Raw genomic sequence first — 16,905 nt, forward strand, 5'->3', positions numbered from 1 at the left:
ATCGTATATATATATATATATATATGCCGAGCGTATAAAAATGTGGTTGAACTAAACTAAACTCTTTCGAACACATTTTTTAAGAGTTATTTAAAATTAATTAAATTTAAAACAGATTAAAAGAACCACTAAGCCCTAAATTTTTGTATTTTGAGACCATTCTTATTTTTTAACACCCTATCTAATGCTTTAAGAAATTAAAAAAAAAAAAATTTAATATTATAATAGAACTATTTAAATGGTTTTAGGAATTTATAAGGCCATAAACCACAAAAACATGTTTTTAAAATGTTCTTTCTCTATTTTTTAAGGTATACGGTGACTGAAGATAGTTATTATTAATTGTAGCTTTTATGCTGTAAAAAACAAAAACACAAAATATGTATAATAATACGCTTTTCTGCTTAAAAAAAAGAAGAAGAACTTATAACAAAGGAAAACAAGTTATATAGAACTACTTTTTAGTTATTAAATGTTACAGAACAAATGCAAATTAAGCTTTAACATTTTAATATAAATAATTCAAAATGCATTGTTTAAACTTTTAAAAATTTCATAACATTGGTATTGATTATAGTATTTATCATTTCTACCTTAAAAACTTTAAAAAAAAGATAAATGTATAGCAGTTAATTAATGCTTAATAAAGCCGATGAATCATCAAATTGTGTTGGCTACAACTGGTTTTGTTTTGTGATTTTTTCGACTTCTATGTACATGTGAGTGAAATAAAACGAGCCATTATTAATACGTTTTTGGTGAGTCAACAAAATGTACGCCCTTAATAAGAGGTTTTCAGAGTTTTTGCTAAGCAACTCAAGCAATCATGACTAAACCGAAACGTTTTTAAATTCCTGTGTAAACATTTGAGAAGTGCTTAAATATATTACTCATTATCAAGCATTTTCTTTCGATTTCTTTGTACAACATTTCATTTATTTGATATTGTATACTTGTGAAAAGTGCACTATATTAAGCTTTGTGTACTATGCATTTAGCTTCGTATTTGCAGTCATTAATACAGTAAAAACAAATTTGCAAAAGTTGTAGTCAATAACATTATAAATATTTATTACTTAGTTGTTTTTACTTAAAAAGTTGTTAAATTTAAATTCTAATAGTGAATTTATAATTCTTTTAGTCTAATGGTTAAGTAAACTAAAAAAAATCGTAAAAAATACAAAATAAAATCTAGTATATTAAATGATAAAAACTGTTTAAACATATTTAAAGTCTTTTTTATATTTTTGTTATATTTCAAAAAAAGTAAGTAAACTGTTAAAAATTATAAAATATTTCATGTTTTTTTATAATAAAAATCTAGAAATATTAGTAGTAGCGTATTTAATATTTTATATAAAAAATATTTTTACTAACATTAACCAAAAATGTAACTGATTATATTGTTTAAAAAATTGTTAGAAAATGCAAATACTTTTATATATTTAATTGTTTCAGTTATCTTAGCACTCAATCTTAATTTTCGTTGAAAAAACTTTTGTAATAATTTTATTTGATAATAAAAAAAAAAGTCTAATTGAAAGTTATAAGTTCACAACTATAATTTAAAGTGTGTATCATTTGATACTACTTTTATACTACTGTGATTAAACTAAGTTTTTTATGTAAAAAAAAACAGATTTAACTAATCATTTGCTAGCAATTTCTTTATGTTCGTTATTATTAAGCATTTTAGTTTAAAAAATTAGTAAATTAAAAAATTACTGTGAAATACAAACAGATGCTTTCAAAAATTTATAACCTACACTATACTTTTGCGTAAATTTAATATATTTAGAAAATTGTATTTATGTTAGAAATGTATTTATTCTCGGCGAACCGAATTAAAACTCATTGTTTATTAAAAATTATTCGTACCTTAGTTGTATATCTAATTAAGCACTCTTTGTATTTTTTTGTCAATATACAATCATATTAATTTAAATTTGATTTAATTTTCTTTTAAGATGTGTTTAACATGGGAACGGGTCAAAATTGCACGAGGGCACTATATTGCACTAAGACAAATTTGCACAAGGGGAAAAAAATTGCACGAAGGGTCAATTTGCACGAGTGACTATTTTGCACGGTGGGTCAATTTTGCACGAGAGTAAAAAAAAAACAAAAAAAAGATAAAATAATAAAAAAAACTATTAGAAAAAATAGTTATTGACCGAGGGTGAGGGTTAGGGGTAACAGTGATAGTAAAAATAAAAATAAAAATAATAAAATCATTATAAAAAAAAAACAAGGAATATAAATAAACTAAAATAAATAAAGTAAAAGAAAAAAACTACCGACCGAGGGTAAGGGTTAGGGGTAACAGTGATAGTAAAAATGAAATAAAAAACAAATAATAACTAATAAAAATTACTGATAAAAAAACCATTAAAAATCAATTAATAAAAAAAAAAGTTACCGATCGAGGGTAAGAGTTAATAATAATAGTTATAGTAAAAAAAAATAAACTAATAAAAAAATTATATAAAAAATAAAAACTAACAAAAAAATTTAAAAAATTATTAGAAAAAATTTCAACCTGTGCAAAAATGACCTTTTGTGCAAAAGTGACTTCGTGCAAAATTTTCTGCTCGTGCAAAAGTGTCTTCGTGCAAAAGTGACCCTTCGTGCAATTTTGTCTTCGTCTAATTTAGTCCCCTCGTGCAATTTTGACACCTACCCGTTTCACAAACCCGATCGTATAATATACCAGTTAAAAAACTACAAAATAAAATTAATGTAAATTATTGTTTATTTGATAAAAAGTTGTTAAATAGTTTTGTAAGTAGGTTTTATACTAGAACCGTTTAATAAAATAATTTCTTACAGTAAAAAAAATAAAAGAGAGGCTAATATTAAGTTTTCCTAAAAACACCTAAGTTTTATTTACAACTAACTTTTGGAGTGTTATAAATCTAAAATAAAACAAAGAACTTTACTTATTTTAGATTTTGTTTCTTTTGTTATGATACTATGAATTATTATACTATTTAAATAAGAATTATTATATTAAAATATTTCTAAAGTTATTATTCACTGTAATAGAGACATTGAAAAGATACACTTTTAAAGGTACGCACTAAATCTCAAAAAATAATTTAAAGTTAAAATTTTAATAATAGTAAAACATTGTAAGTTTAAAAACTCAAAGTTGTTTAATTGACTTTATTTACTAGAATATTTCTGGAACTAATACAAACTTTGAAACACTTTAAATTCTAAGGTGTCGAATTCTTAAAGGTAAAGTCTACACTTTGTTTAATGTTAATTAATTTTCTATGATGTCAGGTTAAATAGTTCACGGTATTTTTATAGATTTAATTTTATTAAAAATTCATAGTTTTTAAATTATTTATAAAACTTTAATTAGTTGAATAGTTAAATGTAAATCTTATTTAGTTGGTATTATTAGTTACCATTAGCTTTTTTTTTATTAAAGATGATTTTGTAATGGTAGTATAACTTTTTAAATGGTTAATAGTATAAGTTGTAAAGTGTTTTTGATATGATATTCGTTTATTTTATTTTACTGCTAGTGTATATTTAACATAACATATCGTAGATAGCAGTGAAATTATTTTGTTAAACTTTTACGCTATAAACAAAAAAAACTGTTATTAACAAGTAGTTAGGTTTTTAGTTTTTAAACTCAAGCTGTAAAGTAACGAAAAATAAATTCTATTGCTTTGTTGTTGTTTTTAAATGACATTTTATAAATTAATAACCTGTATAAAGTATAAAGGTTGGTATATATCATAGGTATATATACTGCAATATTTAAAAAGACCAACTAAAAAATTTTTCGGTTGATATAATAGTCATAAAACTTTAAATGTGTTTTTTTAAGTTTATATAAAAGTTATTTGAATTAAGCATCTTAAAATAGTGAAGTCATCATTTAAAATTTAACCAACTACGATTAGTTTTTAAAACTAATAATAAAAAAATTATTTATTTATTCCATTTGAATAATATTTATTAAAGCACTGACGAGGTCTTTGACCGAAACTTAGTTTGTAAAATAAAGTCTTGAAAGAATAAATTCATGATATATTTATGTTATAGATAACAGGTTTGTACAAAAAAAAATTCACAAGTAAAAGTAAAGTTCAATAACATTTTAATAATGCTAACAGTATATGAAAATTAAAGTGTTATTGTATCGATAATTACTTATTACTTTGCTTATTATCGGCTTTCTATTTTTATACCTACTAAAAACTCTATTAAGTGTATTGAATTTACTGTTGTTTTAACTAATTTTAGTTATAACAAAAACACTATCGGTAATTTGTATAGGAATATTAATCAGAAGTTGTTTTTGTTAAAGGTCTTCTGCGTAGATTTATACGCAGCAATACCTGTTTTTTGAAACCATGCGCCATTTTAACAAAGAAAAATAGTATTATGATAAAATCTTAAATAAATGTTAGAATAATGCTTGTAACCGCACTTAGTAACGTTAGTAATCTTCTTTAAACCAATAAAACTTCCATTTATATCCTAATTCGTGCCGCCGGCAAATGTGTACTTATGGAGTGCTAAGTTCAGTTAATTTAAAGATTAAAAACTTTGGGAATTCTTTCGTTTAAAAACAGCTTGATATATTGTTTGGTTTTTTACCGAAAAAGTGGTCAGTTTTTTAGGCAGAAAAGCCTTTATCCCTTTTAAACTGTGTATGGTTTGTTTAAGTTTCATGGTCGACATATGTAGCTAATAAAAGTTTAATTTTATAGTTAAAAATTATTTTTATTGTTTTGTAAAGGTTTACTATTTTACTTTATTAATAAAGAAAAAAAATAGATGAAGTCTTTATATAACTAGCAGCTTTTAACATTAAAAGAATTATAAAATAGCTACGAATTTTCATCATTCTTTTTTATTATTTATTTTTTACAGCGATTGCAAAACTAATACAAACAAAAAAGCTTAAGTTTTTAGGTAATGTAGTTACTGATTTTATAAAATAATGATGTTTATAAAACAGCGTTCATTTGTGGTTTTTACTTAAATGTGTAAATCCAACTTTTAACATATGGTAGAAAATTTTTACCATAAAGCGTTCATTTAATAAAAAAAAAAATTGAAATGTATGTATTTAAAAAAAGGTTGTTAAAAAACAAAAAAGCAATCAATTAAGATTTCTGAGAATTTACACAATGTTAATCAGTTTTTATTAACGAAAAAAAATAATTTAACTTTTTACAAACCTAAAACTTTAGATTTTCAATATTTAGCAATTTAACTTTTTTATAATTATTTTCATGCTTATACAAAAATAAACTTTATTTAGTTGCTTAACTTGTACATTTTACTTTAAAAAGTTAGAAACTAATAGTAATAAAGGGACAATTTTAAAAACTGTTAGTATGTTTTTTAGATTGTACTTGTTTTTAACAGTTTGAAAGTACTATCTTTTTGCGGTGACAAATGCTTAATGATTTATAAGAAATTTCTCTTATAGTTTTGCTATAAAACTTGTATTCATAATGTCATTTTATTTCCGTTCGTTTAATAATAAGCTATACAAGTTATTTTTATCAGCTTGTTAATTGTGCTGAAAACTTACGCAATAAGGTTTTATGAGTTATATTCAGCAGTATTAAAAATTACATAGTTTCACCTACAGTTATACAAATATGTTTTCAAATTTACATAAAATTTAAAACTATTTAAACTTCTACTAACATTAAATACATTTAATGATGTGTACAAAAGGCTACAAAAATAACAAACTTTAGTTTTTAAAAAATATTTAAATTCATTATATTTTTTAGCAAAACTCTTTTAAAATTCTAGATATTAAAAAATAACTTCTTGTTTAAAATTATTTACTGAATACTTATTTTTTAGAATTAAATTATTGATTTAGATTTTAATTGTGTCATATAAAGAGTAACTTAAAAAGCAAAAACAAAAAAGAAAATATTAGAACAACATAATTATAGTAAGACTAGACATAAGTTTTTTTGTTTAACACAGTTTACAATTCCACGAACTTTAATAAAAAATGCAAAGTTTTTTCAAGCCGTAATTAGGAAAGAATCATTCAACATTTATGTAAAACTTTGATATAAAGTCATTGTTATTTTTATTTTTTGTTGATACTGATCATACCATAAATGAAATTATCCATGAAAGTTTTTTTAACGTTTCGCTTTCTATTAATCTTTTAGTAAGAAACTTAAAATTTTTGTTACTGTAAAAATTTAAGTACAGTGACAATTAAAGTATAAATAACATGTAAGAACTTAAGCTTAAAACATTATGTGACCCATTATTAAACTACTACTTTTCTCTTCAACTTTTTTCCTTTCACTTTTCTCTATTCCTTAATCCGTCACTGCTTATAAAGAGCTCCTTTCATTTGCGTTTTGCAGCTTTAAAGTAAAGGTGTTCAAAAACTCACACTTTTAAAGGCAAAAGTTAAAAAACTTAACTCAGCAAGTCAACCAACCAGCCGAACGAACATGCTGAAACTCTACGTCGTATTGAGCGCATTTTCAATTGCATGCGGGTCGTGCTACTATGGCAACAGCGTGGTGCACGACCTGGACTCCAGAAACGACTCGTACCCGTGCGACCCGGACGACATGGCGTGCAAAATGCGCAGCCTGGCCAGAATGCAGAGGATACAGGAGTTCCGAACGAACCTGCTTGAAAAGCTGGACCTGGGAAGTGCTCCGAACATCAGCGCCGAAGACCTGCCCAGCCAGATAACGATCGAGTCTCTGAAGAAGAGGTACGGAATCAAGGAAGAAGAGATGAGCGATCAAGATGAGCTGAACAAGGAGCTGATTATATTGGCAAAACAAGGTTATATTTTTGATTATAACCTAGTAGCTTTGATTTTTTCTGTCTTTTTAGAACACTCAAAAAAAGAAACAAAGTAAATAAAAGTAACTGTAATAGTTCAAGCTTAATGAAAACTTTTAAGTTAAATTGAAAAATATTTAAATTGTAGTCTTTTTTTGAAAAAAAACAATGTTGATAATACAAAAAATAATGGAAAAGGCACTTTTTATCAAGGCAAAATTATCATGCGTAATTTAAGTGATTTAAGTTTTCCATTAAATATTTTTTCATTGAGGAAAGTTTTTTCTATGGATTTTAGTTTAAAAAAAACTAAAACGTTTTAGTGTTCCAATATTTCTTAACATAATTTTAAGTTGAACGAAATTAAAAATTGCTTTGTACTTGACACCATTATCTACAGACGAAAACTCATTAAAAAGTAATGATAAAGTGTTTGAAGACAAAGCAATATGAATAATACATAACTTCCTTTTTTCTTCGAAAGCTATCTTTCAAGGAACAGTTGTTTCAAACCGAAAAAACTCCTTTCCAGATGCATTTTCACACGCTTGATAACGTCATTCTCCAATTATGCTAATAAAAACATATTAGATGTAAAAATGTTAATTACATAACATCAGTTCTTTATAAATTAGTAGCTGCTTTAGATTGAATGATATCTTATGTGTGTAGGTTTTCGGTTGAGTTGATTGGTTAATGTTGATTTTGTTTAGTTTTTAGTATAAGTACATAAAAAACGTGTTTGAAACAGATGATAAGCTTTACTTAGTAGGTTTTTTTTGGAGTTGTATGTTTTTTCAAAAACTGATGAAACTTTTTCATCTTTCTAAAGTTTCTAATTTCAAATAAAATTAATATTTTAGACTTTAAAATGAAGAGTTTCTTATAAAGTTTTTTTTTAATTGTTAAGTTTTAGTATTAGCCGAAACACTATCTGTATTTCAAAGTATCATTAAACTAAAAAATTGAGAAAATTTGTTCAAAATAAATTCATTTACTTTTACTAAGAATGACATTATTTTGCAACTTTAAAATATCATTATTTATGCTTGTTTTTTTAAAGATCGGAGAAACTAATTTTTTTTTAATATGATTAGTAGAAAAACAACAGTTATGTTATTCAACATTATTTTTTAAAACTTATTGAATTTGATTTAAAAAACTATTTCTAATTAATTTGCATAATATCTTGATAAAAGTAAAAATTAAAAACTTAAAGTTTATTGCAAAGCTACTTCGTTGAATTTAAATATATTTTTTTTAAGCAACCTACAAAGATTATTTCTCAAACCAATTGTTTAGTAAAAAAGAAATTTTTTTCAAGTTTTTTTTTTGTAAACATATGTAGATGAAAGTAATTTAATTCAGCATTATTCGTCCAATAACACTATTGAAAATTTGTATGGATAAAATATAATCAAATTTATACTAAGTTTTTTTAGGGAATGCGCCTACCTAAATTAAAAAATAATTTTGACAAACTTAAGCTGTACTTTAAAAACTAAAAAAAAATGCTAAATATTGTTTTATTTGGTTTCTGTGTGTTTTTTATAATTTTGAAAAGCTTTTCTGCTAAATAAAATATGACGATTAATAATATGAGATTTTTTATTATTATCTGTTTAACTGTCTAACTAAAACAACTTCTAACTTCAACTTTCGGTATCTTTCTTTTTCTTTTTTTTAATTAAAATAATATATTTTATTTATGTTTAAGAAACACACCTTTATCTTTTAAATAAACTGTTTATTATTTTCTTATGACGAGGGAAAAGTATTGATAAAAGAAATCGTTTCAACTCAACTTAGCTTTTGAAGTGTACCCTTTAACGTGTTTCTTTTATTGTAAAGTTATACAGTTTACTGCTTTGACCTTATCAAATAACACAAATTTAACTTTTTTTTTAAATTAAAGTGCTGTCAAGCTTAATAGTTTCAGTGTTTTTATGTTTGAAATTTTACAACTGACTGCTTGACTCTTGAGCATGGTATAATTACGGGTAAATTAACAAGTAAAAAAGTGAAATTTTCTTACTTTTTAAGATGCTTTTCTTCAAAAAAAAATTCAAAGCAAGAATATTTTTTTTCAATACAAAACAGACAAGTTGTAAGAAAAAAATTGCAAAATTACACCTGCCATAGCTGAATAAATAAGAAATATATGAGTGATAAAGTAGATCTATTTAAAGTAAACGCAAATATTAGGAAATTCTTAGATCGTTTACCATTGTAAACAAACTTCCTTATTAAAAACTTCTTTTAATCAATCCAAAACAAAGTTTTTTTCAATTATACACTTCATAACTACTTCCAGTCTGAGAAATACTTTTTAACCCTTTCAGTCAGCGAATCCGAGCGCGAGAAGGGAATCAGGGGCAGCTACTTCGAGTTCACCGAAAACGAGAGGAGCTTCAGAGCGAAGAAAGCCTCGCTCATGGTGTACGTGCAGCCCCAAGCTGGCAGAACCACAAATGTCACCTACATAAACATCGTCAAGTACAGGACCACCGCCGACGGCACCTCGGCGTCGTTCAGCGGACCGAGGCGCAAGGTAAAGCTGCTCAATGACAGGGGGCACTGGAAGAAAATAAACGTTTTGCACTACGTGAACAAGTGGCTGGCGAACGAAAAAGAGGAGCGCCGCATTCGAATTTACGCTGAGGACGATCGAGTTTTGTCCGTTGACTTCACCGATAGAAACAGCCCCTTTGTGAGTTTATTTCCTTTTAGTTAGAAAATACTTTTTTAAAGTGATCCATTCTAATTGTTTTTGAAATATTTTATGCATTTTATTGTTACGAACCTCACTTAACAAAAGTTTAGATTTTTGAGTCTTTCAAAACTATCAACAATAAACAAACAGAAACCTTACATACAAGTTTCGCTGGAGAAGAACCCCATTAGCCCTAGCAGAAGCAAGCGCGACATCACCAACAGGGATCTGACGGACATCTGCGCGAGCAAGTCGGGATCCAGCTACTGCTGCCGCCACGACCTACACATCGAGTTCAACGCGGTCAACTGGAACTTTGTGCTCTTTCCGCGCTCCTGGAACGCCTACTTCTGCTCCGGGCCGTGCCATTCCGCGGACATGCCGAACTTGCGCGGTCAGCTGGTGAGCGCCACCAACCAGGTCATAGACATGGGCGCCCGGGGCGGCTGCTGCACCGCCAAGGAGCTCAAGTCGATCAACGTGCTCTACTACGACCACTCGGATAACATCGTGCTCTCGAAAGTGCCCAACATGTACATATCGAAGTGCGGGTGCTCCTAAGCTGACACGTGTGTGAGAGTTGGCTGTATTCCAAAAACTTTTCTTTTTTTCTGACATTAAATTATTAGTTTGGCTGTGTGTGAAACTTCAATTAAGTTTATTTATAAATTTCCGAGAAACTGTAGAAAACCGATTTGTATAGTAATCAAGTTTTGATTGTGTAAATATGTTTACACAAAGCAGATAATTTACATATCGTTTCAAAATATATAATTTGTAAATTTACATCTTTTTTTATTTTATTGTTAAACACTATAGTTTTATATTGTAATATTTTTATAAAAAGGTTATATGATTACGATTAGTTATACTTAATAACAATTTTAAATGTTACTGAACAAGAATGCATAACTGTGAGCTTTACTTATTATGCTTTGTTTAAATTTTTACCAATCTATTTACGGTAGTTAAATGGTCGTTTTTGACACAAAAACTGTTTCTTTGTTATTTGTTTAGATAAAAAATATTTGCCTTATGTATTTTTCAAAATTCCAAGTTTAAATAAAATATTAGAAAAAAAAACATACACTGTTATAAGTTTGTACGTCTGTTTGTAATCGTAATTTACTTAACTAAAGAAATAGGAATATCTGCAATGTTTTATTAAAGTAAAGATAAACTGTGGAAAGGGCTTTGTCTTTTTATTAGTGAGCGGCCAATTTCAAAACTCATCAAAATCTTTCCACCTGTCAATTATTGTCTGCTACTATAAAAATCTTAGCTAAGGTAATTTACACTCTGAGTAGTTTACTAATAAAGACCAAAAGGTTGTATCAAAAAAACTTTAGTTATAAATTTTTTGCTGATATAACAAATTTTGTTCATTTACTTCAAAAAATACTTAAACTGATTTACCTAAAAAATGTTTTTATACCTAAATTTATTCACAATAATAACATCAAAAGTTTTATAAAAATAAAATACTTTTTAAAGAAAGCTTATTATACGTTGTCAGTTATATTTGAACATATTTTAATTAAATTGCGCTTCTTGTTAATTTAAGGTATTTAAAAAACAAAATATTCTAAGTTTCTGTGATTAATTTAACATAAATCGTTTAAATTTAAACTCTAATTGAGTACCTCAAAATAAAAATCTTTAGAATTTAGGTTTAAAAATGATAGGAAAATGAGATCAATATTATTTTAAATTTCTTGAGTTCTTATTATACGAAATATTTTTTTGTATACTCTATTAACTTTGCAATTATGTTGTTTTTTTTTATTATTTTGTACATTTTTATTTAGATGATAAAGCATTCTTAAACATTGAGATTTAATTCCAGTTACTACTAGGGGCGTCGCGTGGGCTGGAACATTAGAACAGATGCTCCACCTAATTTTTTTTAAATGTATTGTAAAACGATGAAAAACAATTAGGTGTTAAATATACTTTTGTTTGCAAACGATTTATTGTAAATCTAGTACTTTAAATACCACGCGTTGCTACTTTGGTTGTCGAAAAGCTGAATTTTGTCTCTGAAGTTGCATGCAGTACACACATAGTACTGTTTTAAGTCGACATTAAAGACAGTGTAACTACAAATACGGTATCACCATCACTAAAAAGCAACTGTTAGCTCAAGTCGAGGTGCGATCTAACTCTTGTATTTAAAATTGAGTTTTTATTAGAAAACATGTAAGGTTAAAAGTAAGATTTACTAAGTATTAATAAGTATTTAGAAAGTAAGCATGAAATAGATAAACTAGGTATTAATATACAATAAAAAAATTGAAGAGTTATAATAATGGTAATTAAGTCTAGAACAATCTATTTATTTAAAATACTTTATTCAAAAACAAAACGCGCATTTAATAGTCTAATCATTATACTAACCAGTTAAGCTAATTAGTCTAAAACTTACATGATGAAATTTAGTATATTAATAAAAAAAAAAGTAAGTTAACTATATAATTGTTTATTTTTTGTTGTTATCGTCTGAACACTTATGTTGAACTATATTATTACGATTTTTTTAAATCCAAACACAATATTTTTTAAACACAAGATTTAATTCAGAACAACTTTTTGGACACGGTTTTATCTTTAAGGTGTGAAGTTTGCGTTTGTTCATTATTTAGTCATTATACTTATTAGTATATGATTAAAAAAACTATGTTTAAAACTAAAATTGATAAACACTGTCTACGTAAAAGAAGTATCTCAAAGATCTATTAATATTATTTATTATATTTAAAAAACTATACACAAATATTTTATATTGCTACATAAAAAAATATTTAAAATTTTTAAGCGGTGAAGCCCAACTAACTTTTATCAAATAATTTACATAATTAGCACAAAGTAGTAGAAAAGTATAAAACCATTAAATTATAGATTTTGAAAGAAACAATTTTATACTATTTTTCTAAAGGTACGAAGTCTTCGGAAAAAGGTACTAAATTAACATTGAATTATTTTTTATAATATCAAAAAAATACCTATATTATATAAAAAAGTTTTTAAAACTACTCCCTTTTAAAAAAAGTTAAATTCAAATAAGAAGAATCCATTAGAGCTGTAGTTTATAATAATTTCATTTAATTCAATTTTCGAAAGAATTGTACTAAAAATACACTTATTTTCAAGTACTATTACCTATTTAAAAATATATATACGTAAAGCCTTTTAAGTTCTATAAAACTAATGAAAATTCATATAATCTATAGTTCTTTAAACAGTAATGAGCTGTTTTATGATAAAACCTTTTATTTGAGCAAGATCAAATTTAATTTTTGTTTTTTTTGAAACGCTTACCTTATAGTTTCGAGACAAGTTTTACATTTTTCACACCAGGTAATAGTTGATATCTACTTATTTGTAATAAAAGTTTCAACGATATTTTTTACTTAAGACATTGAGATTATAGTTTCACAACACGCACGTTTGATACGTTTTATAAGCTCGTTTGATCAGTTTTAATCACTATTTACTTTGACCATCATCAAAAGAGTTGAGGCGACCGCACATATGTATTCTAGCCCGATTGGTTAGATCTAAACAGCGGTTTCTCGCGACTATGCCTGCCTGATGAGTCCTAATAAGCACGAAACCGGTTGTAAGTTGTCTCGGATGCTGTTGTTGTTGGTCGTGTGGTAAAGTTTATTATTTATTATTAATTGTGCGAAACATCTCAATTATGTTGATGATCGCTAAAATAAATACTGTTCAAAAAAAAAGAAAAAATATATTAACTTTTTACATAAAATTTTCAAAAACTAGTAAAATTAAATTTCTAATAAAGAAACTTAATTTTCTTAGCACTCAAGAAATTTATTATATAAAAGTTTCAGTAAAATAAAAACGATAAAAGAATAAATTTGATGAAATAGTTTTTCAATATCTGCTTTTTCTGTTCTTTACTACTTCATTGAGGTTAAATTCAATTCTTACAAAATCTGTAATTATTTTTTTAACTGTTCAAAATTTAGGTTTAATTTTTTGCTAACAAAAGATCCTAGTGAAGTAACTTCACTGGAATATAAATAAAAACAAATTATACAGTTATCTTCCTTTATTCTACCAACATATGTTTCTGTGTGTCAACGAATCAACACACTTCAACTGGGTTCTTTAAAAAAATAATTACTGTAATGAGAGAATAGAAGCATAGAATAAAGTAGGTGTATACATGATTTCATTAAAATAAGATATTTTCTACAGATAATAGTTATTAATAGGTGAAATACTTAATATTAAATCCGACTGTTATAAAACTATATGATATTTGTGATTATTAAGTCTAAAATAAGTAAAGTAAGCTAAATTACACAACATTTTACAATTAAATTATATTATGTTTTGTTGTGTAATTTAGCTTACTTTACTTATTTTAGACTTAATAATCACAAATATCATATAGTTTTATAACAGTCGGATTTAATATTAAGTATTTCACCTATTAATAACTATTATCTGTAGAAAATATCTTATTTTAATGCAATCATGTATACACCTACTTTATTCTATGCTTCTATTCTCTCATTACAGTAATTATTTTTTTACAGAACCCAGTTGAAGTGTGTTGATTCGTTGACACACAGAAATATATGTTGGTAGAATAAAGGAAGATTACTGTATAATTTGTTTTCAATTATTTTTTTATTAATTTTAATCTTCAAAATCACTTTAAAATTAACTAATATAACTTTGCTGAATTTTGAAAATTTCAAAGAGCTTCAGATAAAAGATTCAGTGATTTTAAGTTTATTCCGAAACTATAGTTTTGCAGTCGTATTTCTACCAGTGCTTGTCAGTCGAAATAAACAGTTTGTTTTGGCTGACAAGCACTGGTGTTAACCTCACTGCAAAACCATAGTTTTAGAATAAATTTAAAATCACTGAATCGTTTAATAATTTTAAAATAACCAAAATAAAAACAGCACCTTAGTTGACCTGTTTTTAATGTTCTTTAATTACTTACTTTTTTCTGTACTCTAGTAAAACTACTACAATGTAAAACAAATTGTTAACTAATACGTCTTTAGTTTTTTAGTCTTATTTAAATTTACTCTTCTTAAATAATTAATATTGATAGATGCTTGTAAAATTAAAATATAATGACAAAAATTTATGCCCTACAAGTAATAAAAGGTTTAAACCTGAAAAAATAAATCATTATTTATTTTAAACCGTTTTTATAATAAGTAGTAATAAAAAAAAAACTTCATCCTCTTTTATTGACTTCAACGTTTAAACTTAAAAAAACTATTTACTTATAGCTAAAACTAAAAATAAATTTAAACAAACTGTTAATTTTGTTTTGAAGTCATCTTTTTAACTCTACTACTAATTAAGAACTTGCATTGACAAATGCACATGTCTAAAAATATAATAACACATTTAATGGAAGTCAAATCAATTTTTTTGGACAAAAATTAATAATATTCAACTGAACTCTAATTTAGTTTAGTATTCCAGACTGAGTTTATGTTATAAACTATATCCACTTGTATAAGTTTTAATAAGTAGACTATATAAAAACTACAATACTGTTTTATAAAAAAAAAACAATGCTTGTAAGTTGAGCATTTATATTAGTTTTAGTTTTTTAAAGGTTAACATGAAAAAGTTAATTTTTTAGAATAAACAAAAGGGTTAGTTAAGTTAAAACTAATTATTATTTATTAATTAACAAAGAAAAAAATAAGAAAACTAATATCAATACTTTTTAAAATTTTAGCTTTAAGTTGTTATTGTTATCATTCACATAGTTAACTAAACTAAATATTTAAGCTTTCTACCAAAAATACTAAAGTTAAAGATTAATCATTAATGTGAGAGTTGGTTTTTAAACTGTTATATAAATTTCAAAATTAATTTAAAGTTAAATAACTTGGTAAAATACAATTTTTGATGTTAGCTTTAAACTTGATAAAAATTTAAAATTTAAGACTATTAGTTAATGCACGTTTATATTATATAGCAATACTGAATAAAATATGGTGTTTAAAGTACTTCACAGATTTAAAGTCTGTTTAAAAAAAAACTAAATTAATTATAAAAATTATTAAAAAATTTTTGATTGTACTTTTGTATTTGGAAGTTAAACATCAATAATGTCAACCTGCTTCAATGTACAAATATATCTAGAGTAAACATTATTTATATATTATGAACAATAAAATAAAAAAACTTAACAACTTTTTGAAACAAAAACTTATAACTTTTTATAATTTTTCATAATATTTTTTTTAATGTACTACTTTGGGTGTATGCATAAAGTTTTTAATTAGTTTCTTTTACATTTTTGTTTATCACATAGAAAATATTTCAAATATCTATAATATCAAATAAAATTGACATTCTACAACAAGATTCAATTTACTTTCCAAGAAACAAACTATTAACTTACAATAAAAAAAAATTAAACTAACATGGAGCATTCGAACTTGATTACAAGTTGTGAATCTGTTTTGCTTTTGAAAAATTTGATGTTTTATTGAGTTTTTAGTCTCTGAAAGTTGGCTGACAATCGTTGAACAACAAAAGATATATTTGATCTTTTGTTTGTTTTAACTTTTTTTCGCCAACCTTTTTGACCTTCCTCTTAAATTTTTTGACTCACAGCTGGAGCATATATCCCCTTTCTTGCTAAACTTGATATTTTTTTAGCAACGCGACGCTTTTAGTAAGGTATTTTAGCATTTTCTGTTCTGTTTTTTGGAAATTTCAAATTCTTATCATCAAGTTTTCTTTTCTTAGTCAACTTTTCTTTGCTGCTCTGAGCGAAATGATCAGAAATATTATCTAAAGTAGGATTTCCCAAGCTTTTTTCAAAAGGCTCCCTTTAAAGAAATAAAAAAAGCTGTGGTCCCCTCAAACAAGATTTCTCAAAAACTATCAATAAAACGGTCTAAGACCCTTTTTTTTTTGCTTTTTATCACCAACTCCAGAATGTATAGTGTTTACACCCTTTTTTTGTCGTGACCGAAGCTTTATAGATAACATTAATACTTTGACTAACATAAAGCATATTTTTACTGCCAGCTCAATTGATTAACTTCAATGTTTAATTACTTTTTCATATTTAAACAATCATGAAAGTTTTTATACCCTTTAAAAAATGAATAAAAAAGAAAATATTGATGAAAGTTTAACAGAGCCATGGACTTACGTATGCTTTGAGACAAGCTCAACTTAAGATAAAGGTTTAATCATACAGCTTCGATTATTAGACCACAAGCTTTCGGTAGACTGAGACCCGGATTTTGTTCTGATTGAAACTCGTTAGTCATTCGCATTCGAAAAGCTTGAGGTCTGATGGTCGAAGTAGTAAGGTCAAATTTTTATGTTAACAAAAACATAAAAGCTGG

General features: G+C 25.7%; 1 protein-coding gene across 1 annotated transcript; it reads left to right on the plus strand.

The window, feature by feature from the left end:
• The first annotated feature begins 6,385 nt into the window (after nt 1-6,385).
• On the plus strand, nt 6,386-10,577 carry LOC145840506 (growth/differentiation factor 8-like). Its single transcript, XM_082947790.1, has 3 exons — nt 6,386-6,816; nt 9,159-9,526; nt 9,680-10,577. Exons 1-3 carry the CDS (start codon nt 6,471-6,473, stop codon nt 10,088-10,090), a joined length of 1,125 nt encoding a protein of 374 aa, XP_082803916.1. The 5' UTR covers nt 6,386-6,470; the 3' UTR covers nt 10,091-10,577.
• Nucleotides 10,578-16,905: the final 6,328 nt, after the last annotated feature.

The sequence above is a fragment of the Thalia democratica genome, chromosome 7 (genome assembly GCF_965202585.1).
Source record: "Thalia democratica chromosome 7, ktThaDemo2.hap1.1, whole genome shotgun sequence".
Taxonomy (NCBI): domain Eukaryota; kingdom Metazoa; phylum Chordata; class Thaliacea; order Salpida; family Salpidae; genus Thalia; species Thalia democratica.